We start from the raw sequence: 23,138 nt of genomic DNA, 5'->3' as shown, positions 1-23,138 counted from the left end.
TCCTATAGATACCATATTCCTGTTAGCTTTACTTTATTCATTCTTTTAATAATACATTGGCTGATTTTCGTTTTGTTTTGTTTGCAGCATGGCAGACTACCTGATTAGTGGTGGGACTGGATACGTACCTGAAGATGGACTCACTGCCCAGCAGCTCTTTGCTATTTCTGATGGACTCACCTACAAGTAGGGATCACCTGTATTTATATGTTACTCTTCAGAAGAGTTTTAAAGACTAACCTGTAATGTCTTGTCTACATGCAATAATTAAAAAGAATAACTATTGTACAGGTATTGGAAGGCAAATATGTTTATGTGACATTTTTAAATTAACGTTATACTGGAATACTATGTAGTTGTGCTGTTTCCTCTGCTTCTCAGTTGCAGGTGATGTGTTCAGCCAAATGCATCTCCTGCTTACAAGTGTGCATGCTTGGTATTGTCACCCCCAGCCATTTTCTGGTTCAGGTGAAGGTTCCAGGAGGTTTAACAAATGCCACAAACCCCCCTACACACACAGGCACACACACACCCCTGTGGAGAATGAGCTCCTATAGATTTCAATGGGACTATCTTCTTGCCAGTGCTTGGAATGTGTAAAAATGTATCCTCTTCTAAATGCAAGTGTCTTTTTTTTTTTCTGGTTTTGTTTGAAAGGTAAGTAATGCTTGTTAAAACACCTTTTTCATACCAATTTATTTTGGGGTATGCTAAATATAGTTCTGAGACTGGTTAAAACTGGTCCTTTTATCTGTAAGATGTGGTACTTTAAGGATCTCTGAATATCTAAATCTATATTGTATATTATAATTCCTAGTATTAATATGTCTTTATCATGATTGTTATTACACCCACTTATTGACATTGAGGTTTATTCATTAAAGATGGAGTTTGCAGGAGAGGTGGACATTTCCAGCCATTATGAATTGAGGGCCCTAGAGAGCTTCTCCTTTCTGAAAAGCTCGGATGGCCCTGTAGAATGTAAAGCTAAATCAGTGAGCGTTCTTGAGAATGTTATTTCCTGTTTTAAGTGTGCATTATATAGGGTAAGCTCAAACACTTTAGCAGGAGAAGCTTACCAAGGTTGGCCCATAATAGTGCATAACAATATCAGGGAGTTGGAAAGTTCTCCCCCTTTAGTGAATAAACCCCCATGCACTAGATGTTATGTTCTTTGCAAATACCTTTATCGTTTATGCTATATTGTCATGCTTTGCCTTATTTGTACATTGTGAATTTCCCCATTTTGCTGCAGTTTCGTAGTTAAGGATACATTATGAAAGATCAGCAGTGTTCTATTAGAATATCTCCTATATATATATATTGCTGTAAATTAGAGCCGATGCACTACTTGCTTCTCTGTCTTCATCCAGTTTAACATCCATTTGCACATGGTTTTCATTAAGGCCAAGTTACATGCAATTCAGAAGTAAATATTGTAGCTCAATTATCTGTGCCCAGTCAACTAGACAAATACCATGATTCTTTATCATTTTTCTTTGTGGTAAGCAATATAATATCTCACTTTTAATAACCCAGAGGGACTTGTGAAAGTCTATGGAGGAACAGGCTAAATTAGCATTACTGTTTGACCAAAGTGAATTTATATACACTTTTCTTCAGAAAACTGCATTGCTGTGTTGCTCAAACTGACGTTTGAATAAAAAAAAAACATCCATAGGACTTTCTCTTTGAGAAATTAGAGCAAGCCAAATGTTCTGTGTAATCCTTTCTAGAAAACAGGTATTAAATGTCAGCCAATTTGATTGAGCTGCCTATGCTTTGTATGGGGTAACCCCAAAATCTTATCCCATTTGAAGCTCTTCAAGCTGGTACCCATTATTAATGTGATGTTACTGGGGAAGTTTCACGATCTCAAGTATTTAGCAACCCAAACACTGTAGTCACAAAATGCTCTCATTCTTTATTGAATACTTAGCAAAAATGTGCAGCTATCTTGCATGCCAAGATAATCTGATCACCACCCACATCCCTGCTGGTTGTATTTCTAAATCTAGGTCATTGTAATGAAAGCAGAAAGATAAGCATTTGCGCTGATATTTTGAAGTATTGTACTCCCCTTGTAATCTACTCCTCTACAAACACTGGATGTAATTCAGTGATTTGTAACTGTATCAGATAAGTGATACAATGTCAAATGTATCAATGGGAGTACAAAGCCAGTCCTCAGTCTTAACTTCTAGGACATGGGTAAAGAATCCGATACTCATGTTTGTAAGCCATGTGTTTTGTTACTAAACAGCTCCGACTATAAACTGAAGTCTGTCTGTCACAGCTGCTTGGGCCACTGAAAGCTTCCACAATTACATTTTGGGAATGATGTATTGGGGTTGAATCTTAATCCCTCAATTGCAGGAACACTCCAACCATCAAATGCACTTTAATGCATATAATAGCTGCATGGTCTCTTTTGCTGTGCAGGAGATGCATTCAGCTGAATAGACCTACCTGCTCGTAATGTACTGTCCTCCGTTAGCTTCGCTGTTGGCTCTGCTGTACGCTGCGTGCTGTTGAGATCCTGGTGTGCATGTGTAAAGTTCTCCCTTTGTTTTCAGTTGGAACAATTTGCTGCCGCTGATTGACAGCCTTATTTTACATTTTTCATGTTTCGTGAGAATGCACGTTAAAGTATTCAGAGTACTTTAATATGCATTTTTCTATAGTGAAGGTGTCAGACTGTCCCTTTTATGTGACTTTATGCTGTGTTTTAAGGACATTGTATTACTTATCACTAAATAGGGACCTTAGCACCTGCAAGTCCAGCTTAAGTATGTGTGATCTTATAGATGCACAGACTTCATTCCTTGTTTCTTCGGAATCTCGTTGCCAATCCCAAAGTAGATAATTTTTATTAGGGTTGCGTGTTTTTCCTGTGTTCTGTTTGTTTTTTGGGGAGGGTTTAATATAAGTAGGGTTTCCGCATTGGCTTGTGATGTACAGGATTTTAGTGGAAAGAGGAAGGAAAAAGGATAGTTTGTAACAGTGACCCTTCTCCTCCCATATTCCAGATACAAATAAATAAGTATAACTGTCACGGCTTTCCTGCGTTTTGCGCTGATAATGGAGCAGGACGATAGAGCCAGCAGTGAGCTTTCCTCAAGAACTTTGTTGCTAAAGAACCCAGAATGGCAAGTGCTCCCTTTCTGTTTTCTACCATCACATTGTACTAATGTATTTTGCCTGTGCCATTAGACATAAAAACTATCCGTGTTAGTAGGTTACTATGCTTGTTTTTATATACTCTAGTGATATGGTAATGCCATGTTAAAAAGGAGGGTCAATGCTTACGCTTGAGTTAAATACTAAGTTTTTTTATTTTTTGTTTTTTTTTATTTTATTATTGTGCATTATCTATGTCCCTAGTTTCCCCCTCAGAAAAGCAAGCAATATCTATTCTGTTTATAGTGAATGTTAAGCACGAGCCTGTATATAGTTGCTAATACAACCCTCTGCACCAGAGCCGGCCTTAAGTGTTCTGGCGCCCTGTGCGGACTACTCCTCTGGCGCCCCCCCCATCCCCCCCAAAAAAGGAAAAAAAATCTCCCCCCCCCGCCCCTTCTCACTGCCTTTCACCCATCCTGCCCCTTCTCACTGCCTCCCCCCCGCCTCTTATCACTATCTACCCCCTCCCTGCCCCTTATCACTATATCTACCCCCTAGCCTTACTTACCTTGTTGCCGGAGTCCTGTGGTGGGAGCGGGATGATGTGTGACCCTGTGTAATACATTTAATAGGAAATCATTAATGCTAATTATACCGGTTCTTGTTTTTGTCTAAGACAGCAGGTTTTCTAGGTCCAGTTATATACCACATACCCTATGTATTAAAACCCACATATTGTCGTAGCAGAGAAACTCATCCATTTGCCACGATAAGGTTAGGTCTGCCTAACTGGTAGATTCAAATATTTTAAGTGCCAATTTTTTTTAAATTTTCTTTTTATCTAGACAGATACTAGGAAAGTGCATTATAATCTGTAAATGGCATAGTAGAATGTTTGCTTTATGTGAGAGATATTAATGGGTAGGATTGTAATTAATGTGAATAATAGGTTATATCTTTTGTGCTATACAGTAGGATGGCAGGGAATCACAGAGACTTGCTTTACATAACCACCTAGTGGCTTTTCTCTAATTTGATGGCAGGTTAGAACCATTTTTGCCATCTACATTGTCAATTTGTACCTGCTGTGAGATCTCAAATCATGCATGGTCATTGACCTTGTCTTACGTTTAGGAAAGGCTTGTGCCTCTCCCATTCGTGCCCTACATTAACCTGCAGTTGCAGCAGCAGCAAAAAGTCCTTAAAGATTTCAGTGCCTCTGACATCAGAAACCGGATTATTGTCAATGCTCGTTCCTATGCGGGGTGCACTATTCAGTAAGATGTACATATGATATGCTTCTACCATCCATTTTTTATTTTTTTATTTTTTTTTAATTTGTTTTGACTTTAGACCAAGTCACTACAGTGAAAGTTATAATGTAAGAGCAGTGTTCCTAAGGCAGTCATGTTCCTAGTGCAGTCTTCCAAGAAAGCTGTCCTCATTGATCTCAGTAGAAGTGCTTTCCTGCCAGTCAGTACCACGAGACATGAGACCGGGGAGGAGGACGAGGCATTCTGCTGCATTGGCTTACCATTTCGTGTACTGTATATTAGAGGTTTGCATAACTTGCCTCTTTTAACCATCAATCTTGACTCCAATCAATACACTGTTTGTATCGCTCTGTATACAGTTTCATTTTCACAATCTAATTGCAGTTTCTGTGGAACTGGAGATGTTAATGTGGCTATTTTCTAAATGTGGCCTTAGTTACCCATTTCACATGCTGAAGCTCAGATTGATAGAACTTGAGAGGTGACATGTTTTTCCTACCAAGATGTAAATGTGTTCACTGTTCTGAAAGTAAGAATATTGCCATGATGAAGCACCTGAAATAACAATATGTGACCGTTGGAAACATCTGTTCTAAAACTTGGAAATCAAAGTGCTTTTGTAAATTATATTTCTGTTTAGTGGGGTAGTCGACATGGTGAATGATGTACAAGGTATTTGTGTAGGAATACCGTGTGCATTAGTTTTACAGTGATGTGTGCGTAGAGCAGACCTGGGCAAAGCACGGCCCGCGGGCCACATCCGGCCCGCTGAATAGCTCGGACCGGCCCGCAAAGAGTGTCCTGGTGACTCACCAATGAGTCCGGTGTCCCCCCCCGCCCCGGTCACTTACCTTAAACTCCTGTGTTGGAAGCGTTTGTCTCGGGTGCCGGCGCTTTACGCTGGGCGCCGGCATATGACGTCAGACGCCGGCGATCAGCAGTGAAGCGCCGGCACCCGAGACAAACGCCTCACGCTTCCAACACAGGAGTTTAAGGTAAGTGACCGGGGCGGGGGGGGGAGATCCTGAGAAGGGGGGGTTAGGGAGTTAGAGGGGAGATACTGAGAAGGGGGGTTAGGGAGGGAGGTCTTACTGTGTGTGTGTGTCTTGCTGTGTTTGTGTGTGTGTGTGTCTTACTGTGTGTGTGTGTATCTTACTGTGTGTGTGTGTGTCTCACTGTGTCTGTGTGTGTCTCACTGTGTCTGTGTGTGTCTCACTGTGTCTGTGTGTGTCTCACTGTGTCTGTGTGTCTTACTGTGTCTGTGTGTCTTACTGTGTCTGTGTGTGTCTCACTGTGTCTGTGTGTGTCTCACTGTGTCTGTGTGTGTCTTACTGTGTCTGTGTGTGTCTCACTGTGTCTGTGTGTGTCTTACTGTGTCTGTGTGTGTCTCACTGTGTCTGTGTGTGTCTTACTGTGTCTGTGTGTGTCTTACTGTGTCTGTGTGTGTCTTACTGCGTGTGTCTTACTGTGTTCATAGCTTATTCAGTTATTGTAATAAATATTTTAGCCCATTTTTTAGCTCAAAATATTTTTTCCTTTTTTTTCTCCTCTAAAATCTAGGTGCGTCTTATCAGCAGGTGCGTCTTATAGAGCGAAAAATACGGTATGCACTCCGAAGCCTTGTTCATTTTGTTCACTTCTGTGCTGTGCTAATAGTTATTCAGGCCTTACTTATTCAAGCACCTCTACCAATGACGTAGGCTTGAATAACTTTATTAAACAGCACATAAGTTAAAAAAATGGACAAGGCTTCGGAGTTTGTAGTTTGTAGAGGTCTGGCCCTCTAAAACCATTCCAATTTCTCATGTGGCCCCATGGGAAAATTAATTGCCCACCCCTGGCGTAGAGGGTATACTTTGTGTGGCGGATGTGTAAATGTTGTTTGGTTGGGAATACAATCTGTGTTTGTGTGGATGTGAGTGATGTGTATGTTTGAATGTACGTTAATGTGGCTGAGATTGATCAGTACGAATATGCCTCTCCTTTGGGGGGGGGGAATATACCCCCCGCCATTTGTAAACCCAAGCAAAGATTTCTCCCCTGTAATGTTTGTTTTTAAATATTGTGCCTTTATGCAAACTTGAGAGCAAATATATTCTGCTGATTGACTCGGACTGTTTAAATGAGCTATTTTTGTTTTGTTGAGGAATGGGATCGTTTTCAATGTTTTATCAAGTAGCTTTTCTAACACAGCCGTAAAGTACCCCCCAAATCTTAATATTAATTTAGAAAAAAGAAAAAGCCCGAATATAAGACGACCCTATAGGAAAAAAGTTTTACCAGTAAATGTTAATTAATTTAAACTATTTTTTTTTTTAATAAAAGCTATGATTGAGAAAAATATTTTGGTTTTATTTCCTTCTATTTTCCAACCTGCCCCCCAGTTATGCACATCTGCCCCAGAAATGCCTTATACCCCCTATATGCCACTGTGCCCCATGATATGCCTTTTAACCCTATATGCCACTGTGCCCCATGATATGCCTTTTAACCCTATATGCCAGTCTGGCACTTAGAGGGTTAAAAGGCATATTATGGGGAAGAGTGGCATATAGGGAGGTATAAGGCATTTCAGGAGGCAGAGTGGCGTATAGAGGGTTAAAAAGGCATTTCTGGAGGCAGAGTGGCATTAAGGGGGTTAAAAGGCATTTCACAGGCCACCCTGCCTCCAGAAATGCCTTATGCCCCCCATTTAACACCCCCCCCCGCCCCACTTACTGGTACTTCTGAGTCTCCTATCATGTAGCTGGGGCAGCGTGTAGACTCGCGCTGCAGCTGAAAGGAGGTGTGGCTAGCAGCAGGGGTTGTCTGCGTGCATCGCGCAGACCTTCCCCGGCTGTCAGAGATCAGAGTTCCCCGTGCGGGGAACTCTGATCTTTGACAGCCGGGGAAGGTCTGCGCGATGCACGCAGACAACCCCCGCTGCTAGCCACACCTCCTTCCGGCTGCAGCGGAAGTTGTCTACGCGAATCGCGTAGACATCTACACGCTGCACACCGGGGACTCTGAAGTACCGGTAAGTGGGGCGGGGGGGGGGTTGAGACGGGAGGATCCAGATCCCCTGCAGCTGCGGGGGATCTGGATCTTAGTCGTCTCATTGTCAGACTTTGATTATAAGACGAGTGGAGTATTTGCTCTGAAAAAAGCCTCGTCTTATAATCGAGCAAATACGGTATTCGCAACGTAAGCCATCGTTTAGGGAAAACCATCCTTTGAAAAATTCATCGTTGCAGTGTGTCATTTCTTTTTGTAGGCAATCTTTTAGGTAATGTATGGGTCTAAAAACGTACACCAAAATATTTCATGTGTATATCTTTTAAGCAGTTTGAAGATTTCTGATATAAGAATTTTGAGAAAACATTAACTTTACAAGTATCATTACTTGATTGATTGTACATTAACACACTTCTTTCTGTTTTATTTTTTTGTTTATAGTGACTTCTTGATTCTTCCGGGTTTTATTGACTTTACTGCTGATGAAGTGGTGAGTTACATGTGTATTATACTGGTTTTTACCCTTATAAACTGTCGGTTAAGGAAATATTTTAGTTACATAAACATGTCACCAGCGCATTTTGAACCATTGTTCATTTTTTTAATTAATATTATTTAGGATCTGACATCTGCTCTGACTCGCAAAATCACACTGAAGACTCCCTTGATTTCCTCTCCCATGGACACTGTTACAGAATCTGATATGGCAATTGCAATGGCAGTAAGTAGCATCTTGCAAATCTTAAATGTTAATAGACAGCCGGATCTCTTGTGTAGTGGTCAGGAGTTGTCCCTACCGCTGCAACAACATCAGGACCTAACTATCCTCCTAATTGGGTTCTTGCTACAAGTTTTAAGGATGTACAGGTTCGTCATAACGGGCCGAACGGGTTAAATAAATATCACTTGCCTTTAGGAGAAGCTGGAGGTAAGTATAGCTCTCAGCTGAACGCATCTCTTGCGCGCTTAGGAGCTGGGGGGTTAGGGAAAGAGGCAAATGCATATGGGGGGATTCTGCAGTAAGATTAAACAAAAATTTTAAGGAACCACTCATGTATTAAAGTGCATATGGTGGCTAGAGTATGCCTTTATTAAGTACTTTTGGAGATGGAATAGTGTCTGATTTTGTATTGTCGCTGTCTGTGTACGGATTGAAAATCAGACAACGTGTCTATAGGTAGATTTACAAAGTCACTGATATCTTTCACCACTATACCTGATTGCTTTCTCATCCAAGATCAGTGCCTGACCTCACAAATGCTCTACTGGAAAACTATTCCCACCAAAACACTCCAGAATCTTGCGGAAAGCCTTCCCAGAAGAGTAGAAGCTGTTAATAGCTGCAGGGGGGCAACTTAATTTTAATGTCTATGTATTTAGAATGCAGTGTCATAAGACCTTTTGGTGTAATGGTCAGGTGTCCCAATACTTTAGACTAAACACCACCACCTGCTGTCAGCTCTAAGGAACTGTGTGCATGTCCTTATCTGCGCATGTTCACAAACCTCTTAACTCCTTTAGGACAAAAGCTGTTTTTATACTTCATGATGGAAGCATTCTCAGGATATAATATATAATCCAACCTCACACTGACGAGTCCCTTTAAGGACAGCTGTATGTCTTTATGATCTGGCTATTGCACCTCTTTCCCGGACTAGGCTGTTTAGTACAATGGACATTTGCCATGTATAACGTGGATATAGAGGCAAAAAGGGTGATCATTGTTAACCTTGTTTGCATATGCTTACCCAGAATCCCTTGCAGGGGTGGTAGCACATTTAATAATGCCTCTGCTAATTCTTTATTCTGAGTGAAGGAGTTTTTCATTGTACCCGCTCACCCATAATTTATAATATTTGTGTGAATTTATATAATCTCAAGTATTCCTTGGGATTTTAACCTATTTTGATTGGAAGGTGAATATTAATGCCACATGTTACAAGCATATATAGATGTGCACACGCAATTTATAGCTGTTTTTGTTTGGATTGTGGTTATATCATGCATTGTAGAATTTTTACTTTACAACACTAATTATTAATGTACCGTATTTGCTCGATTATAAGACGACCCTGATTATAAGACGACCCCCCAAAATCTGAATATTAACTTAGGAAAAAAAGAAAAAGCCTGAATATAAGACGACCCTAAAGGAAAAAAGTTTTACCAGTAAATGTTAATTCATGTAAACTATTTTTTTTTTAAATAAAAGCTATGATTGAGAAAAATATTTTATTTTTTTTTAATTTCCTTGTATTTTCCAACCTGTCCCCCAGTTATGCACATCTGCCCCCAGGCTTGCCACACCAATATGGCACTGTGGCCCATGATATGTCTTTTAACCCTCTATATGCCACTGTTCCCCATGGTATGCCTTTTGACCCCCTATGTGCCACTCTGCCTCCAGAAATGCCTTATACCCCTATATCGCATTCTGGCATTTAGGGGGTTAAAATGCATATTATGGGGCAGAGTGGCATATAGGGAGGTATAAGGCATTCCAGGAGGCAGAGTGGCATTAAGGGAGTTAAAAGGCATTGTATAGAGCACTCTGCCTCCAGAAATGCCTTATACCCCTATATGCCACTCTGGCATTTAGGGGGTTAAAAGGCATATTATGGGGCAGAGTGGCATATAGGGAGGTATAAGGCATTTCAGGAGGCAGAGTGCTCTATTAAATGCCCCCTTAACGCCACTCTGCCTCCTGAAATGCCTTATACCTCCCTATATGCCACTCTGCCCCATAATATGCCTTTTAACCCCCTAAGTGCCAGAGTGGCATATAGGGGTATAAGGCATTCCAGAAATGCCCTATGCCCCCATTTAACACACACACTAACACACACACACACACACACACTTACCGGTGCTTCCAATTTCCTGCTGTATTGCCGGGGCAGCGGGTTGACGTCTCCTTCCGCTGCAGCCGGAAGGAGGTGGAGTTGGCAGCGGGGGTTTGTCTGCGTCCGTCGCGGATACCTTCTCCAGCTGTCAGAGATCAGAGTTCCCCGCACCGGTGTGGGGAACTCTGATCTCTGACAGTCGGGGAAGGTATCCGCGACGGACGCAGACAACCCCCGCTGCCAACTCCACCTCCTTCCGGCTGCAGCGGACGTTGTCTACGTGTATCGCGTGGACGTCAACCCGCTGCCCCGGCAATACAGCAGGAAGCACCGGTAAGTGCGTGGGGGGGGGGAGACAGGAGGTTCCAGGTCCCCTGCAGCGGTGCGGGGGATCTGGATCTTAGACCTCAAATAGAGGTCTGATTATGAGACTGAGTAGAAGATGACCCCGATAAGAAGACGAGGGGTATTTTTCAGAGCATTTGCGCTGAAAAAAACCTTGTCTTATAATCGAGCAAATACGGTATTCTACTTGCACACTATGAAATCTCACATTAGAACAATCCTTTGTTGAAGCTAAGAGTAAAAATATGTAATTGTAATGTTATATAATATTGACTGTGCCATCTCATCTTTTCCTTACCCTTTATAATTCGGCAAAGCATATAACGTATTATACATTTAATTTGTTTGCATGGTATTTATTTTGCAGTTAATGGGAGGTATTGGAATCATTCATCACAATTGCACACCAGAGTTCCAAGCCAATGAAGTGCGCAAAGTGAAAGTAAGATCCAAATTCTAGACCCTGTTCAAAGGAGAAAAGACAACAAACAACATTCACATCAACCCCCTTTTACCTCTGGTGTGGGGTTTTTCCCCCCACCTTCATTAACAAGTACAAATCTCTGTGCTAGCGAGAGAGAGTTTCAGCAGAGGCCATAATATGTGTTCCTTTACATACATGTGAAAGCTTGTAACTTAAATGGGGACTGTCTGACCCCCCCACCACCACCACCACCCCACCAATGTTAAGTGCATGTTATAAGTACCTTTTGTATGTACTTAATTAATCTTTTTTTTCTTTTTTGGTGGGGGGGGGGGGCTTACCTTATTTACAATAGGGATGCTGCAGATCATACTCTTCCGTCTGCATTTAGCACCAGTTCAGTGGGAGCTCATTAGGTGCATGTGTACTAAGATTCTCATTAGACCCCATGGAACTCTTGCACCACAGCTAACAGACAGCGAGCATGCATGCTACTGCACAGGAGACGCATTTGGACAAACAATACAAATTCCTTACAATGAATCCCACACACAGACACACAAAAATATTTTAAAAGGGACCGTTGACTATCGTATGCAAGTCACTGAAGTATCTCTTTTAGACATGTCATATTTGTATTTTCACAATATCCTAAATCTTATTCATCTACAGAAATTTGAGCAAGGCTTCATCACTGACCCTGTGGTTATGAGCCCCAACCACACTGTTGGAGATGTATTTGAAGCAAAAACTCGTCATGGGTTTTCAGGGATGCCCGTCACTGAAACTGGAAAGATGGGCAGCAAGCTGGTGGGGATAGTCACTTCAAGGGACATTGACTTCTTAACAGAAAAGGACTATACAACCTATTTGAGTGAGGTATGATGAGCACTACTGGGTATTATACCTGTTTTAAAATTTTTGTTTATTTTTTGGTACATTATTAAAGAAATACCAGGTGTATTTTCAAGTCTTAAGAAGTCTATTGTTAGTGGTTTTTTTTTTATTTTATTTTACGCTATGAATAATAACTGAAGCAGTGTGGCAGAGAGACCCACAGAAACAAACTTTTGTGTATTCATTCTAAGAGTAGAAATTAATTTTCTATGTCCATTACAATGTAGAAAATGACTTGGGTCCCAGATTTAACTTCATAAACTTCCCTTAGTTTTACAAAAGTTCAAGAACATTGTAATTTTATTTCAAAAAGTGGTGCACAATATTTAAGTCTCACTTTACATCCTAAGGTAATATATTGCCGCAACAAATATAATTCTTATAGTCCATCATATTTTACTGGATTTTTACATGAGCACTGGAGCATCTTTGAAATCAATAGTGATCTTATAGTATAGTGAGTTAATCTATATCTACCACTAACAGTTTTTTGTTTCTGCTGTACCATGCTCCTGAATTTGGTGGGGAACCAAAGCAGCCCTAAGGGAACTGTTGACCAATAGGAATGCCAAACACATTCTGACCTCACTTGTAGCCTGGTGATCGGAGGCTTCACTTAACCCCTCTGTATATTTTCTTTCAAATGTATTCAATATTACATCTTTATTCCTTTTTAGGTAATGACCAGACGAGAAGATCTAGTTGTCGCTCCAGCAGGTGTTACCCTTAAAGAAGCCAATGAAATCTTGCAACGTAGTAAAAAAGGTATAAATAGGATTGATGACATTAAGACTTGTTGTTCTGTGAATATGTATATGCCCAGATGGGCAAGATGTGATGTCATTTTAACACAGTTCTTCTTTAAACATTGAATGTCCTGCAAATCTATGTGTGTGAGACATAGGTTTGCCTCCCTATGTTGTCAGGAACTTTTCTTAATCAGAGTTTGTCAATAAAAACAAAACAGTAGCATACAGACGTCAATCTGTAGACACATCTTCAAATTACCAAAACAGAGGCATGTTCACAAACTGAACGCTTAGTGCCCCTGGCTTCCCTATACAGTAAAAAGGCAAGAGTAATGCATGTTGGCCATGAGTAATGCATAACTGAGCGTTTTTGAAAACAGTTTTTCTGACTATGCTTAATCATGGTGAAGACAGAGGTGATATGTCCTCTTTCACTCTCCCAAGTTACTAAATCCCTATGGTAATCGACACAAAACATAATATTGGAAATAGCAATGGTACACTGAGTATTGAAATAATTTTACTATGGGTATTACCGACAACTTTTCAACATAAAAATCAGCTCAATGTGGTGTTTGAGCAGTAAAAGTCACCCAAAATATCACAGCTGCAAAGGCAACCTACATGTCTGTATGGAAAGGAAATTTAATGCGGTTTAGTAATGTCTTCCAATAACTGTATTCAGCATGTTTCAGTAAAGAGGAATGTCAAAAAAACATCATGCATTACCAGAAATCCAGTAATGCTTCAAAGCATTAAACCTCCATGTTATATGGATTCATATATATATATATATATATGTTCATGACCGGGAGAATGTTTGGGGATGTTACTTGCTATTCTTGATGGTAGAGCCAGAATTCAATTGGAGCATAACAATTAACGTGTACTGCTGTTCTTGCTTACTAGAAGTATGTGGACACCCGACCGTCGCACCTAAATGAGCTCGTTGGACATCCTGTTCCAAAAACATGGACATTTAATATAGAATTGGTCTCTCCTTTGTGGCTGTAACAGTCTCCACTTTTCTGGGAATGCTTTCCACCAGAGTTTGCTGTGTATATTTGGGAGTTTGTGCCCATACAGCCAAAAGAAGCATTTGGGGGTTGTTGCTCATGTTGGCCAAGAAGGCCTGGCTCACAATCGGCATTCCAATTAATCCCAAAGGTGTTCAGCAGGTTGAAGTTCAGGACTCTGTTCAGCATACAGTTGTCTGAAATGTCTGTTTGCTGTAGCATTAACATTACCCTACATTGGAAATAAGGGGCCTAGCCAAAGGCTCCAAAACAGCCCCAGAACATTATCCCTCCTACATAAAAGTTTGCATTCCAGTAGGTAGTGTTCTGCTGGCATCCACCAAACCCAGATTCATTCATTAGACTTCCTGATTGCAAAGCAAGATTCATCACTCGAACATGTTTCCACAACTCCAGAGTCCAGTGACGGTGTGCGTTACACCACTCCAGCCGACAGTTGGCATTATACATATTGGTCTTCGGCTTATGTATACCTGTTTGCCAATGGAAACCCATTTCATAAAGCTGCAGATGCACAGCATTTGACCTGATGTTGCTTCCAGATGCAGTTTTGAACTCTGTAGCGAGTGATACTGCAGAGCAGAGACATTTTGTTTTTTAATTTAGCAGATTTTATATGACAAAAAAAAAGAACAATGCCACTGTGTGCAAAATGTAGATAACAATTTCCTTATCTGCTGTTTTACACTGCGTAAAACAAGAAACATGAGCGTAATTGAACATTACTGTAATATGTTAGCAGAGACCATTTTTACGGGTTATGCACTTCATCACTCAGTGTACACAGTCTTACCACTTTGGCTGAGCTATAACACAAAAGAATCCAACCACACTCTTCACAAATAACATAATGTTATAAATATTGTGGCATGTATAAGGATCTCATCCTCAAAACAGGGGAACTCCTGTAAACTTGTACACCTGGCAAGAAAAGAGTTCTACGCAAGCCCTTATATAAAATATATCATTTTATTGTACAAAAATTAATTCATAAAAAACATATAAAGCATTTCATTATGTAGACAACAGAGGTTTGTTAGGAAAATAATCAGAGCATATGGAGGAAATATGGCTATATATATATATATATATATATATATATGTGTCTCAAGTGCATGTAAACCATCATAAGAATCAAAGTGTTGAATCATTCAAGTATAGTTGTATCTTACTCTATATAGAGTGCACCTATCCATTCTATAACCATCAAAAAATACATGGTTAAAAATACTCACTATGGAGTTAACAAATATGTAAAGCACTATTGACATTAACAATAAATATCCAGGAAATTCCAATAATCAGAGTAGTATCCTGAGAGCAATACGCTCCTTACCCATATTGTCCTTCACTTCCCCAACGCCGTTTCGGTTCTCCTTTTTCAAGGGGTCGCAGCGAGACCATTCATACATAATGAAATGCTTTATATGTTTTTTATGAATTAATTTTTGTACAATAAAATGATATATTTTATATAAGGGCTTGCGTAGAACTCTTCTCTTGCCAGGTGTACACTTTGGCTGAGCTGTTGTTACTATAGATGTTTCCACTTTACAGTGAACCGGGACAGATCTAGCAGGGCAGGAATTTAACGAACTGGCTTGTGGCATCCTATGACAGTGCCATGTGTAATGTCCCTCTTCAGCATGACCCATTCTATTGCCATTGTTTGTCTATGGAGATGACACGTACTTGTTTTTATACATCTGTTAGCTGTGGGTGCAGCTAAAAACACCTAAATGTAATCATTAGCTGTTCTTGTTCTTTCCATGTAAAGTCTATGGCTCCCTATAGGAAAGCATATGGGTAATTTCTGCAGATCTGTAAAACTCCATGCTGCCCCTGGTGAAAATGAGGGATTTCCTCAGTCACTTCATCTTAATATATAGAACAGATTAACAAATAATTTTTAAAAAGTATGAGGAACAGTGTGATAAGCTTATGTTAAATTGGTACAATCTCTTATATTGGTATTTTGGAATTGCTTAATAACTAAAGGTGAGCAGAATCCTGGCCAAGATGTCTTCTTCCTCTCCATCAGTAAGGCTGATCTCCCAAACTGCAAGGGACAGGGGTATATGCCAAGCAAGTCTGCTGGAAACCTAGCACTGGTAAAGAAGTATTCAGATAGGAATTCCTGCTTGACCGGCTTCTTGAAGTACATCCTGTGAGGGAATATCGGTTGTATATCTTCATTGGCAGCTGCGCTCCTTGTCTCGTTTTTGTACTTGTCAGGCCACAGTGTTGCTGAAAGATTGAGAATGACTTACTTTAGTTCCATGAACGTTTATGACTTTAATAAATGTTTAGCAATGGTAATATTTTCTACAGGCTCCACGTTGCTTTGATCATTAGTGTGACTGTGTTTATCTCTGACTTATAAATTGTGGTGTTATGCGTGATTTTATGTTTGAAGCTTCATGTTGCTTTGAGCTATAGGCTGCTTGCCACTGTAATGGGTAAGAGGTTGTGGACAAACAAGCCTGACACTTGCATTGTTTTGTTTTTTCATTCATTATTCCCTTGCTCTTCTGCAGGAAAACTTCCCATTGTTAATGACAGTGATGAGCTGGTTGCTATTATTGCGAGGACAGATTTAAAAAAGAACAGAGACTACCCATTGGCCTCTAAAGACTGCAGGAAGCAGCTGCTGTGTGGGGCAGCTATTGGGACCAGAGAAGATGACAAGTACCGGCTGGACCTGCTCGTGCAAGCTGGTGTGGATGTGGTCGTTCTGGTGTGTATAGTTTTTTGTTAAAGTGCATTGCTTTGGGGGGGGTTGTGTGAGCTAAATTAGTCTGATGTAACCAAGTCGGAGATAAAAATGGTTAAACAAGAGTTGCCAACTCGTTAAAGGTATGTGTTTTTGTACATGTATTTCACAGGACTCGTCTCAGGGGAATTCTGTTTATCAGATAAACATGATCCATTACATTAAGCAGAAATACCCCGAACTTCAGGTGGCTGGTGGCAATGGTGAGTTTTATTTTGCTATGATTGTTAATTTATAGTAAGGTATACATTTATTTTATTAAATCATCTTGTAATCTGAAATTGCAATATTTCAACAAAAAAAAAAAACAGGATAGATCATGGCGTTTGCTTTATATTAATTTGCCCTTTCAGTGGTGACCGCAGCACAAGCTAAGAATCTGATTGATGCTGGTGTGGACGCCCTCCGGGTCGGCATGGGATGTGGCTCTATATGCATTACGCAGGAAGGTAAGTAATTATCTCTCAAATCCCTTTTTTCAGTGGCTACCTTTGGTTGCTCACTTATTCACATGCATAATTTTAACTCTAACTTTTTATTTGTATTTATTAATCTTTTATTATAATTCTTTATAATCACTTTTGAAAAGGCAATTATTTCACTTTAAATGTTTGCTTTTTAAAGTTTTTAACAACACTTTTTTATATTCCTTATTCACAAATACTAGAGTATAACCCATAGTGTATTTGGTGTGTGTAAATTATTTGTTTTGCTAAAATATATACTTTGTCAAACTTTTTTATGAATATCACATTTAATGTTAGTCTGAAATGTATTTTGTTAAGCAAGGTGTGACTTTTTTTTTTATGTTTTCTATGTTTCAGTAATGGCTTGTGGCAGGCCTCAAGGGACTGCAGTATACAAAGTGGCCGAGTATGCTCGCCGTTTCGGCGTTCCTGTCATAGCAGATGGAGGGATTCAAACTGTGGGTCATGTGGTAAAAGCATTGGCTCTTGGGGCTTCAACAGGTAAATCTAGATAAATTCCCAGTGAAAAGCAAAATATATTTGTTAATCCACAAAGACTTGCTGTTTGACGTAGGGTTATAAGGAAAGCAAGCGTACAGACAAAATCTGACTGTGGATAGGAAGGAGTGTAACCAAGCATAGTTTTTGTATGTTGGCATTTTTCCACTATTTTTCTGTGACCAAGTAGTGCCCATTCTTCATAGGCAGAGACTCCAGTAGCGTTATTTACATAGTTAGTCTTTCTGTACTGTTAATATCTTATTTTCTGTAAGGTCTTTTTCAGGATGCTCCACATTAGAGGCATTTAAGATTGGTAATTGTATTTCCTAGTTGAAGAGAGCAGAATGATTACTCCTTGTGCTATCAGTGAACACTCTCCCTTGTGTAGCTGTCTATTTCCCTGCATTATATTGACTGGGAGTCCCCAGAGATCAATAGACAGACTGATACTGTTTACTCAACAGTGCATCCGTGATCTGGTTTCTGCTCCCCTAGTTGATAAACGTACAGTAATACCAGTAATATTTTTATTTATTATTTTGCATTTTAGTGATGATGGGCTCATTGCTAGCTGCCACCACAGAGGCTCCAGGTGAATATTTCTTTTCTGATGGTGTGAGGCTCAAGAAGTACAGAGGCATGGGCTCGTTGGATGCAATGGAGAAGAATGCTAGCAGTCAGAAGAGATATTTTAGGTCTGCCATATTGTTGGAATAATGTTCACTTATTGGTTTTATTGGGAAACTGACAATGTTCCTAATGTAGAGTCTTTCCAACTCCAACATAGTTTGTGTCTTGGCTAGGAACTCTATTGCACTTTTTATTATCTTCCGCCAGATTTGGAAAAAAAATTGTAGCTTGACCATCGTGGAAAACTGTCGATTGGTTTCTTGTGATGACAACATATATCAATATGTATATTGAGTGTATATTACTAAATTTGAATGTACTAAACCATGTCCCATACATGCTCACTGAACATATACAGCAATGATATTAGAAGTGCAATAATGCATGTGAGACTTTTCTTTTGGATTTTAGTAGTTGTAATCTTGTGTAGCTGTAAACATTTCTTAAGTGATGGCTACCTATGTGTCGCTAGTTACCTGCTCAATTACTATTGTGTGCACTACTCTGGGGAAGTGGACTGAAGCTAGGGTTGCCACCCATCCCGGTTTCACTGGGACAACATGGAATAAAGAGTTAAGTACCATCTTGCCTCATTAATTTTCAGAAACCGCCAGGCTCATTCAGTTCCTAGGCAGAAGGTAGTGTTAAAGTATTGCATTAGGTGACCCTATGGTAGTAGCGCAGCTGCTCACGCTATGGTTGAGCTACATTGATGATGGGCTGAGGCCTCATACAGGGTTAAGAAAGGTGTTGGAGTAGAGGGAAGGTGAGTGAGACATACACACAGACATTAGCTTTCTCTCTCATCTTATCCCCCACTCCACAATTTCATCCTCCTCTTTCCTTTCTTCTCTCTTCCATTTTTTTATTTTGTTTTGTTCTTGAGTCTGCTCTCGCTCCTCTCTTTTTTCTTTTCTTTTTTTTTTTTTTTTTCTGTAATGAACAAAATGCAAAATTTTCATTTTTGAAAAAAACATTTTGTAAAGCAATGACCCTGGTTTATACTCAAACAACATACTGCATCCTAACCAGGAGAAGTCCTCCAAAGATTGCCCAGTAAATGCCTCGGTAAAAGGTGGCAACCCTAGTAGGAGCTGCTGCTACAGTTGATGCGTTGTGTTTTTGAAATCTTTTGTTTATAATGTAGAATAGTTACTGACGTTGTGCGATATGTTTAATTTCTTGCAGTGAAGGCGACAAGGTTAAAGTAGCCCAAGGAGTGTCTGGTTCCATTCAAGACAAAGGATCAATCCATAAGTTTGTACCGTACCTAATAGCAGGCATTCAACATGGCTGCCAGGATATTGGTGCCAAGAGCCTTTCCATACTTCGGTAAGTAAAGAAAAGCTAATATACGCAATCTATGTCAGTCTTACAGCTCCTTGTTCACTTTTCCTGCATCTTTCAGTCTGCTGTGATTGTTGCGTACACATGCGTGTGTGCTTGGTTGTTCCCAGTCATTCTCGGTTAAACCAAGTGGAACCTAATCAAGCTTTTCCCAATGCTAAAGGGGCTTGTATAGAATCAAAGAAAGGGTACGGTTAGTTTTTCTTGTCATTCACAGTGTAAAATTATTTCCCACAGTTCCATGATGTATTCAGGGGAGCTCAAGTTAGAGAAGAGAACTATGTCTGCTCAAGTGGAAGGTGGAGTCCATGGTCTTCATTCGTAAGTTGTTTGTTTTGTTTTGTTTTTGGATTTTGTTTTGCAGCCCCTCCCATTATGTGTTGCTTAAATATAGCTTAGTGGTAAGTATCCCTTTGTAAAACGTGGTGTGAACAGGATTTAGTTTGATCACAGGGATTTTTTGTTTCTCCTTAACTTTACCTGCAAAACCTGTTTGTCATTTATGTGACCACCAACAACCCTCTTTACTGCCTTTCCAGTGGATGCTTCGGTGTTCTGTAAGATCTACAGAAAGCATGTTAACAGTTACCACCTTGCATGTTTTGTCGACTTGGAAGCATTTTCCATTGGAAGATGTTTTCTGTCTGCTTTTCAGATATATTGGGTAAATTAAGGCACCAGACAAGTGCCGAAAAATACTAAAAAGTTGTACAGAATTATATAAAATAGATTTATGAATTTGATAGTAATGGTCAAACTGCCTCGCCTGTGTTTTTACTAGACTACACCATATGTATCCTTTTTTTACATTCCAACAAATATTGGGGCCATCTGACACACTGGTCAAATGTCTAGTGGGCAGCTGGCAAATGGCACCCCATATATACACCTGATCTGCAATAGATACTACATACATACATTTGGGAGCCCTAGTGACCTCTCTCACTGCAAGAGCACCATCTTGCTTAAAGTATATCAAATGAAGGTATTAGAACTCCCAATTACAGCCTCATATCTCCCTGCTGATCTAGTAGGAGTCATGTGCTATTTGAAGCCAGGGGAAAGATGGATTCCAAACTCTGTGCATCAAGTCGCTCTGCAATGTTATAGATATAGTTGCATAGTTATTTTAAGATAACATGAAGTACTATCATGATATCAATAAATTTACAGGACACATCCATGAAATACACATAATTGATGTTGATATGTTTACATATTACGTCAGAACACGACAAGGCACTGCTTTCGTTTGAGTGGTCTAGAATCCGGTATTATCTTAATTTCTTTAGTATGTATTCTTTAACCGTGGTTTCCAGCCCTTACCTTTTGTTGAAAATGAAGTGAGTTGTGATTGTTATACTGACAAGATTAGTTTTACGCAACTTACAAAAACATTTCTGCCCTTTTTTTTTTAGCTTCGTCGGCTGTTTGCGCCGCCTGCTTATTCATGTCGCACTCTTTAAAGCCAGTATCCTCCTGTATTGTACCCAGGTGTACATATGCTGTATTTAACATTTGCAAGGATTTTGTAACGATACCAAGTGTTTTCAATTCCCTGCATAGTGATCATTTTGGTTATGGTATAACTTTTGGAAGAGAATAATTTCAGTCATGGAGAAAACCAAATATAGTATTATAGCCCTCCTGTTAGAAGAGAATGATGTACATAAACTATATTATCCAAACCTCAGTATTATATGGTGAATGAGCAGAAGACTGCCCATGTTTATAAACTCAGTGGCATCAGTGACCAATCTTACACGCCATATGCATGTTGTGGGAAGATTTAAAACTACACTTGTAAACCCAAGCAAGCCTTAATATGCTTTTTTTTCTTTTGCCCATGCATCCATCCTAGCTATACATTTCTGCCATGTAAGTAATCAAGAATATGTGTCTTCTCTTTTGGAAGATTTTTGTTCCATAAGCTTTTAAATATATACTAAATATCCCTTTATTAAAATTTTTTTTATTTTTTTTTCTTTCTCCAAAAAGAATGATCTGTTACTTTATGGGGCATTATAGGATGGTGCACACCCTTATTTAATTCTAGAATTAAATAAGGGTCCAGAGGTGGAAAGTCCCATCCTCCTAACTCGTGGCTTTATATAATATAATCCTAGACCAGATAGGCTCTTCCAAGTCTATTTTTCCAAAGCCCTTTTCAGAATATCTGAATATGCATTTTAGGATTAAATGTAATTTATGCGCTTGTAAATTTATTTTCTTACCTTGAAAAATTCCTTTAAAAAAAATTTAAATATATAGGTTTGAAAAAGCTGAGCCTGGTTAGTGGGCCCAGTGGCACACATGGCCGCTGACCATTTCAGGCCTGAACCTTGCCATTGGGACAGTGCAAATTCACTATCAGAAAGTTAGTACCGTGAAAGAGTGAAGATGCTCTGTCCAGCTTACCTTCTGGTCGTCTCATTATGCATTTTAGGCATTTATTAGCAAAAAATCTCTGTAAACTTGCGCCTCTTGCTGATGAATTTGTATCATCTCGTATTCACACAACTGAAATGTTGATATTTGGGGGAGCTGCTTATCATTAGTGAACACATGGAAACGAGAGGTGGAAGAATGAACTAGCTATTGGCTTAATGGTATTTTACCTGGTAGCTTTTTTTTTTATCTTGTTGTAGTACAAGGTTCTCTGACATAAGTCCTTTTTTTTTTTTTTTTTTTTACAGCCTAAAGTTTTTTTTATGAGCCAAACAGTGTCTTGCAGGAAGTCATAAAATCTGGTTTACCATTCAGGTGTTCATTCCACCCTATATTGATATTTAGACTTCTCTTTAGCATCTCTTCTAGCATAACTAAATGTGTATGTTAAGACTACATATAATAGTGTCATTGTCTACAGGATATTTGTTTTGAAAGGGGCTATTTTACTAGAGGCTGACATCTATGATGGGTCCAGATATTGCATCTCCTACTCCACGTGTCACTATTTGATACAGGGGAGAAACTCATCCAATGCAGGGATTATCATCTTAAACATGAGAAAGGGAAACATATGTTGTAAAGTAACAAAGTTCTAGTTGTTATGGTGGGAAATACCCCCATCATGGAGGCGTTATTGAAAATATTAAGGTAAAATTCTGAAGTCTAAATAAAGCAAAAACTAGATGCTGCAAAATAGTTTTGTGGCCACTATAAGGTTTCCATAATTTGTTCCAAGGCCATGATATTTGGCCTTGTCTGATGTTTTATAACCCGCAGACTGAACTCTAGGATTTAATAGCAAGCAGGTATGTGTTTTTTGTACAAACAAGCCAATGAATGGCATTTTTCCTTTTGTCTTACTTGACCTTTGTTTTTTCTTCTATGTCTCTTGTTCTAGTTACGAGAAGCGGCTGTACTGAGGTAGGGAGACGCACGCACCGTCGGTCAACACCCAACATTCCTTCTCTGGTCCCAACCAAATCCTTGTGATGCACCAGACTCCAGCCCTTAGCCCATTCCCTTCCCAAGATGATGCAGGAAATCCAACGTATCACTGTTTACTGACTCGCCAAGTGGAGAGTATTTGCACTATAAACACCTCTTCATTGGGCGTGTGAAAAGACTTCAATGATTTAAACACCATGACTACGATCCTGCAAATACGCTATCAGCGCAAACTAACTACTCTAAATCATATTATTTTCTTCCATCCGTGATTCCTGCGCTTTCCTTTTGCAGCTACAAAGGCTAAACAAATTATTTTAAAAGAGGGGAAATGTTTA

At 39.6% G+C, this 23,138-nt stretch overlaps 1 protein-coding gene across 3 annotated transcripts; it reads left to right on the top strand.

Moving 5' to 3' along the window:
- Window positions 1–88: 88 nt before the first annotated feature.
- On the top strand, window positions 89–22,775 carry LOC149298724 (inosine-5'-monophosphate dehydrogenase 1). 3 transcript variants are annotated; one of them, XM_089487015.1, is made up of 14 exons: window positions 89–186; window positions 7,833–7,881; window positions 8,011–8,112; window positions 10,947–11,006; window positions 11,676–11,882; window positions 12,578–12,665; window positions 16,224–16,423; window positions 16,572–16,662; window positions 16,813–16,908; window positions 17,284–17,427; window positions 17,978–18,122; window positions 19,246–19,389; window positions 19,642–19,725; window positions 22,754–22,775. In XM_089487015.1, the coding sequence occupies exons 1-14, from the start codon at window positions 89–91 to the stop codon at window positions 22,773–22,775; spliced, it is 1,530 nt and encodes a 509-aa protein (XP_089343141.1). The 3 variants fall into 3 exon arrangements, with proteins under 3 accessions (XP_089343141.1, XP_089343140.1, XP_089343142.1); XM_089487014.1 differs by having other exon boundaries at window positions 10,947–11,021; XM_089487016.1 differs by lacking the exon at window positions 10,947–11,006.
- Window positions 22,776–23,138: the final 363 nt, after the last annotated feature.

This window comes from Sceloporus occidentalis, unplaced genomic scaffold (assembly GCF_023333645.1).
Source record: "Sceloporus occidentalis isolate IW3139 unplaced genomic scaffold, rSceOcc1.0.p SCAF_31, whole genome shotgun sequence".
In the NCBI taxonomy this organism is placed as follows: domain Eukaryota; kingdom Metazoa; phylum Chordata; class Lepidosauria; order Squamata; family Phrynosomatidae; genus Sceloporus; species Sceloporus occidentalis.
This window is presented reverse-complemented; position numbering and strand designations above follow the sequence as displayed.

Bases quoted from the DNA above. Each gene is read 5' to 3' on its own strand.
- LOC149298724 (XM_089487014.1), top strand. From the start codon at position 89: ATGGCAGACTACCTGATTAGTGGTGGGACTGGATACGTACCTGAAGAT. The intron at 16,424-16,571 runs GTGTGTATAGTT...TGTATTTCACAG, and splicing joins GTGTGGATGTGGTCGTTCTG to GACTCGTCTCAGGGGAATTC. The intron at 17,428-17,977 runs GTAAATCTAGAT...TTTGCATTTTAG, and splicing joins GGCTCTTGGGGCTTCAACAG to TGATGATGGGCTCATTGCTA.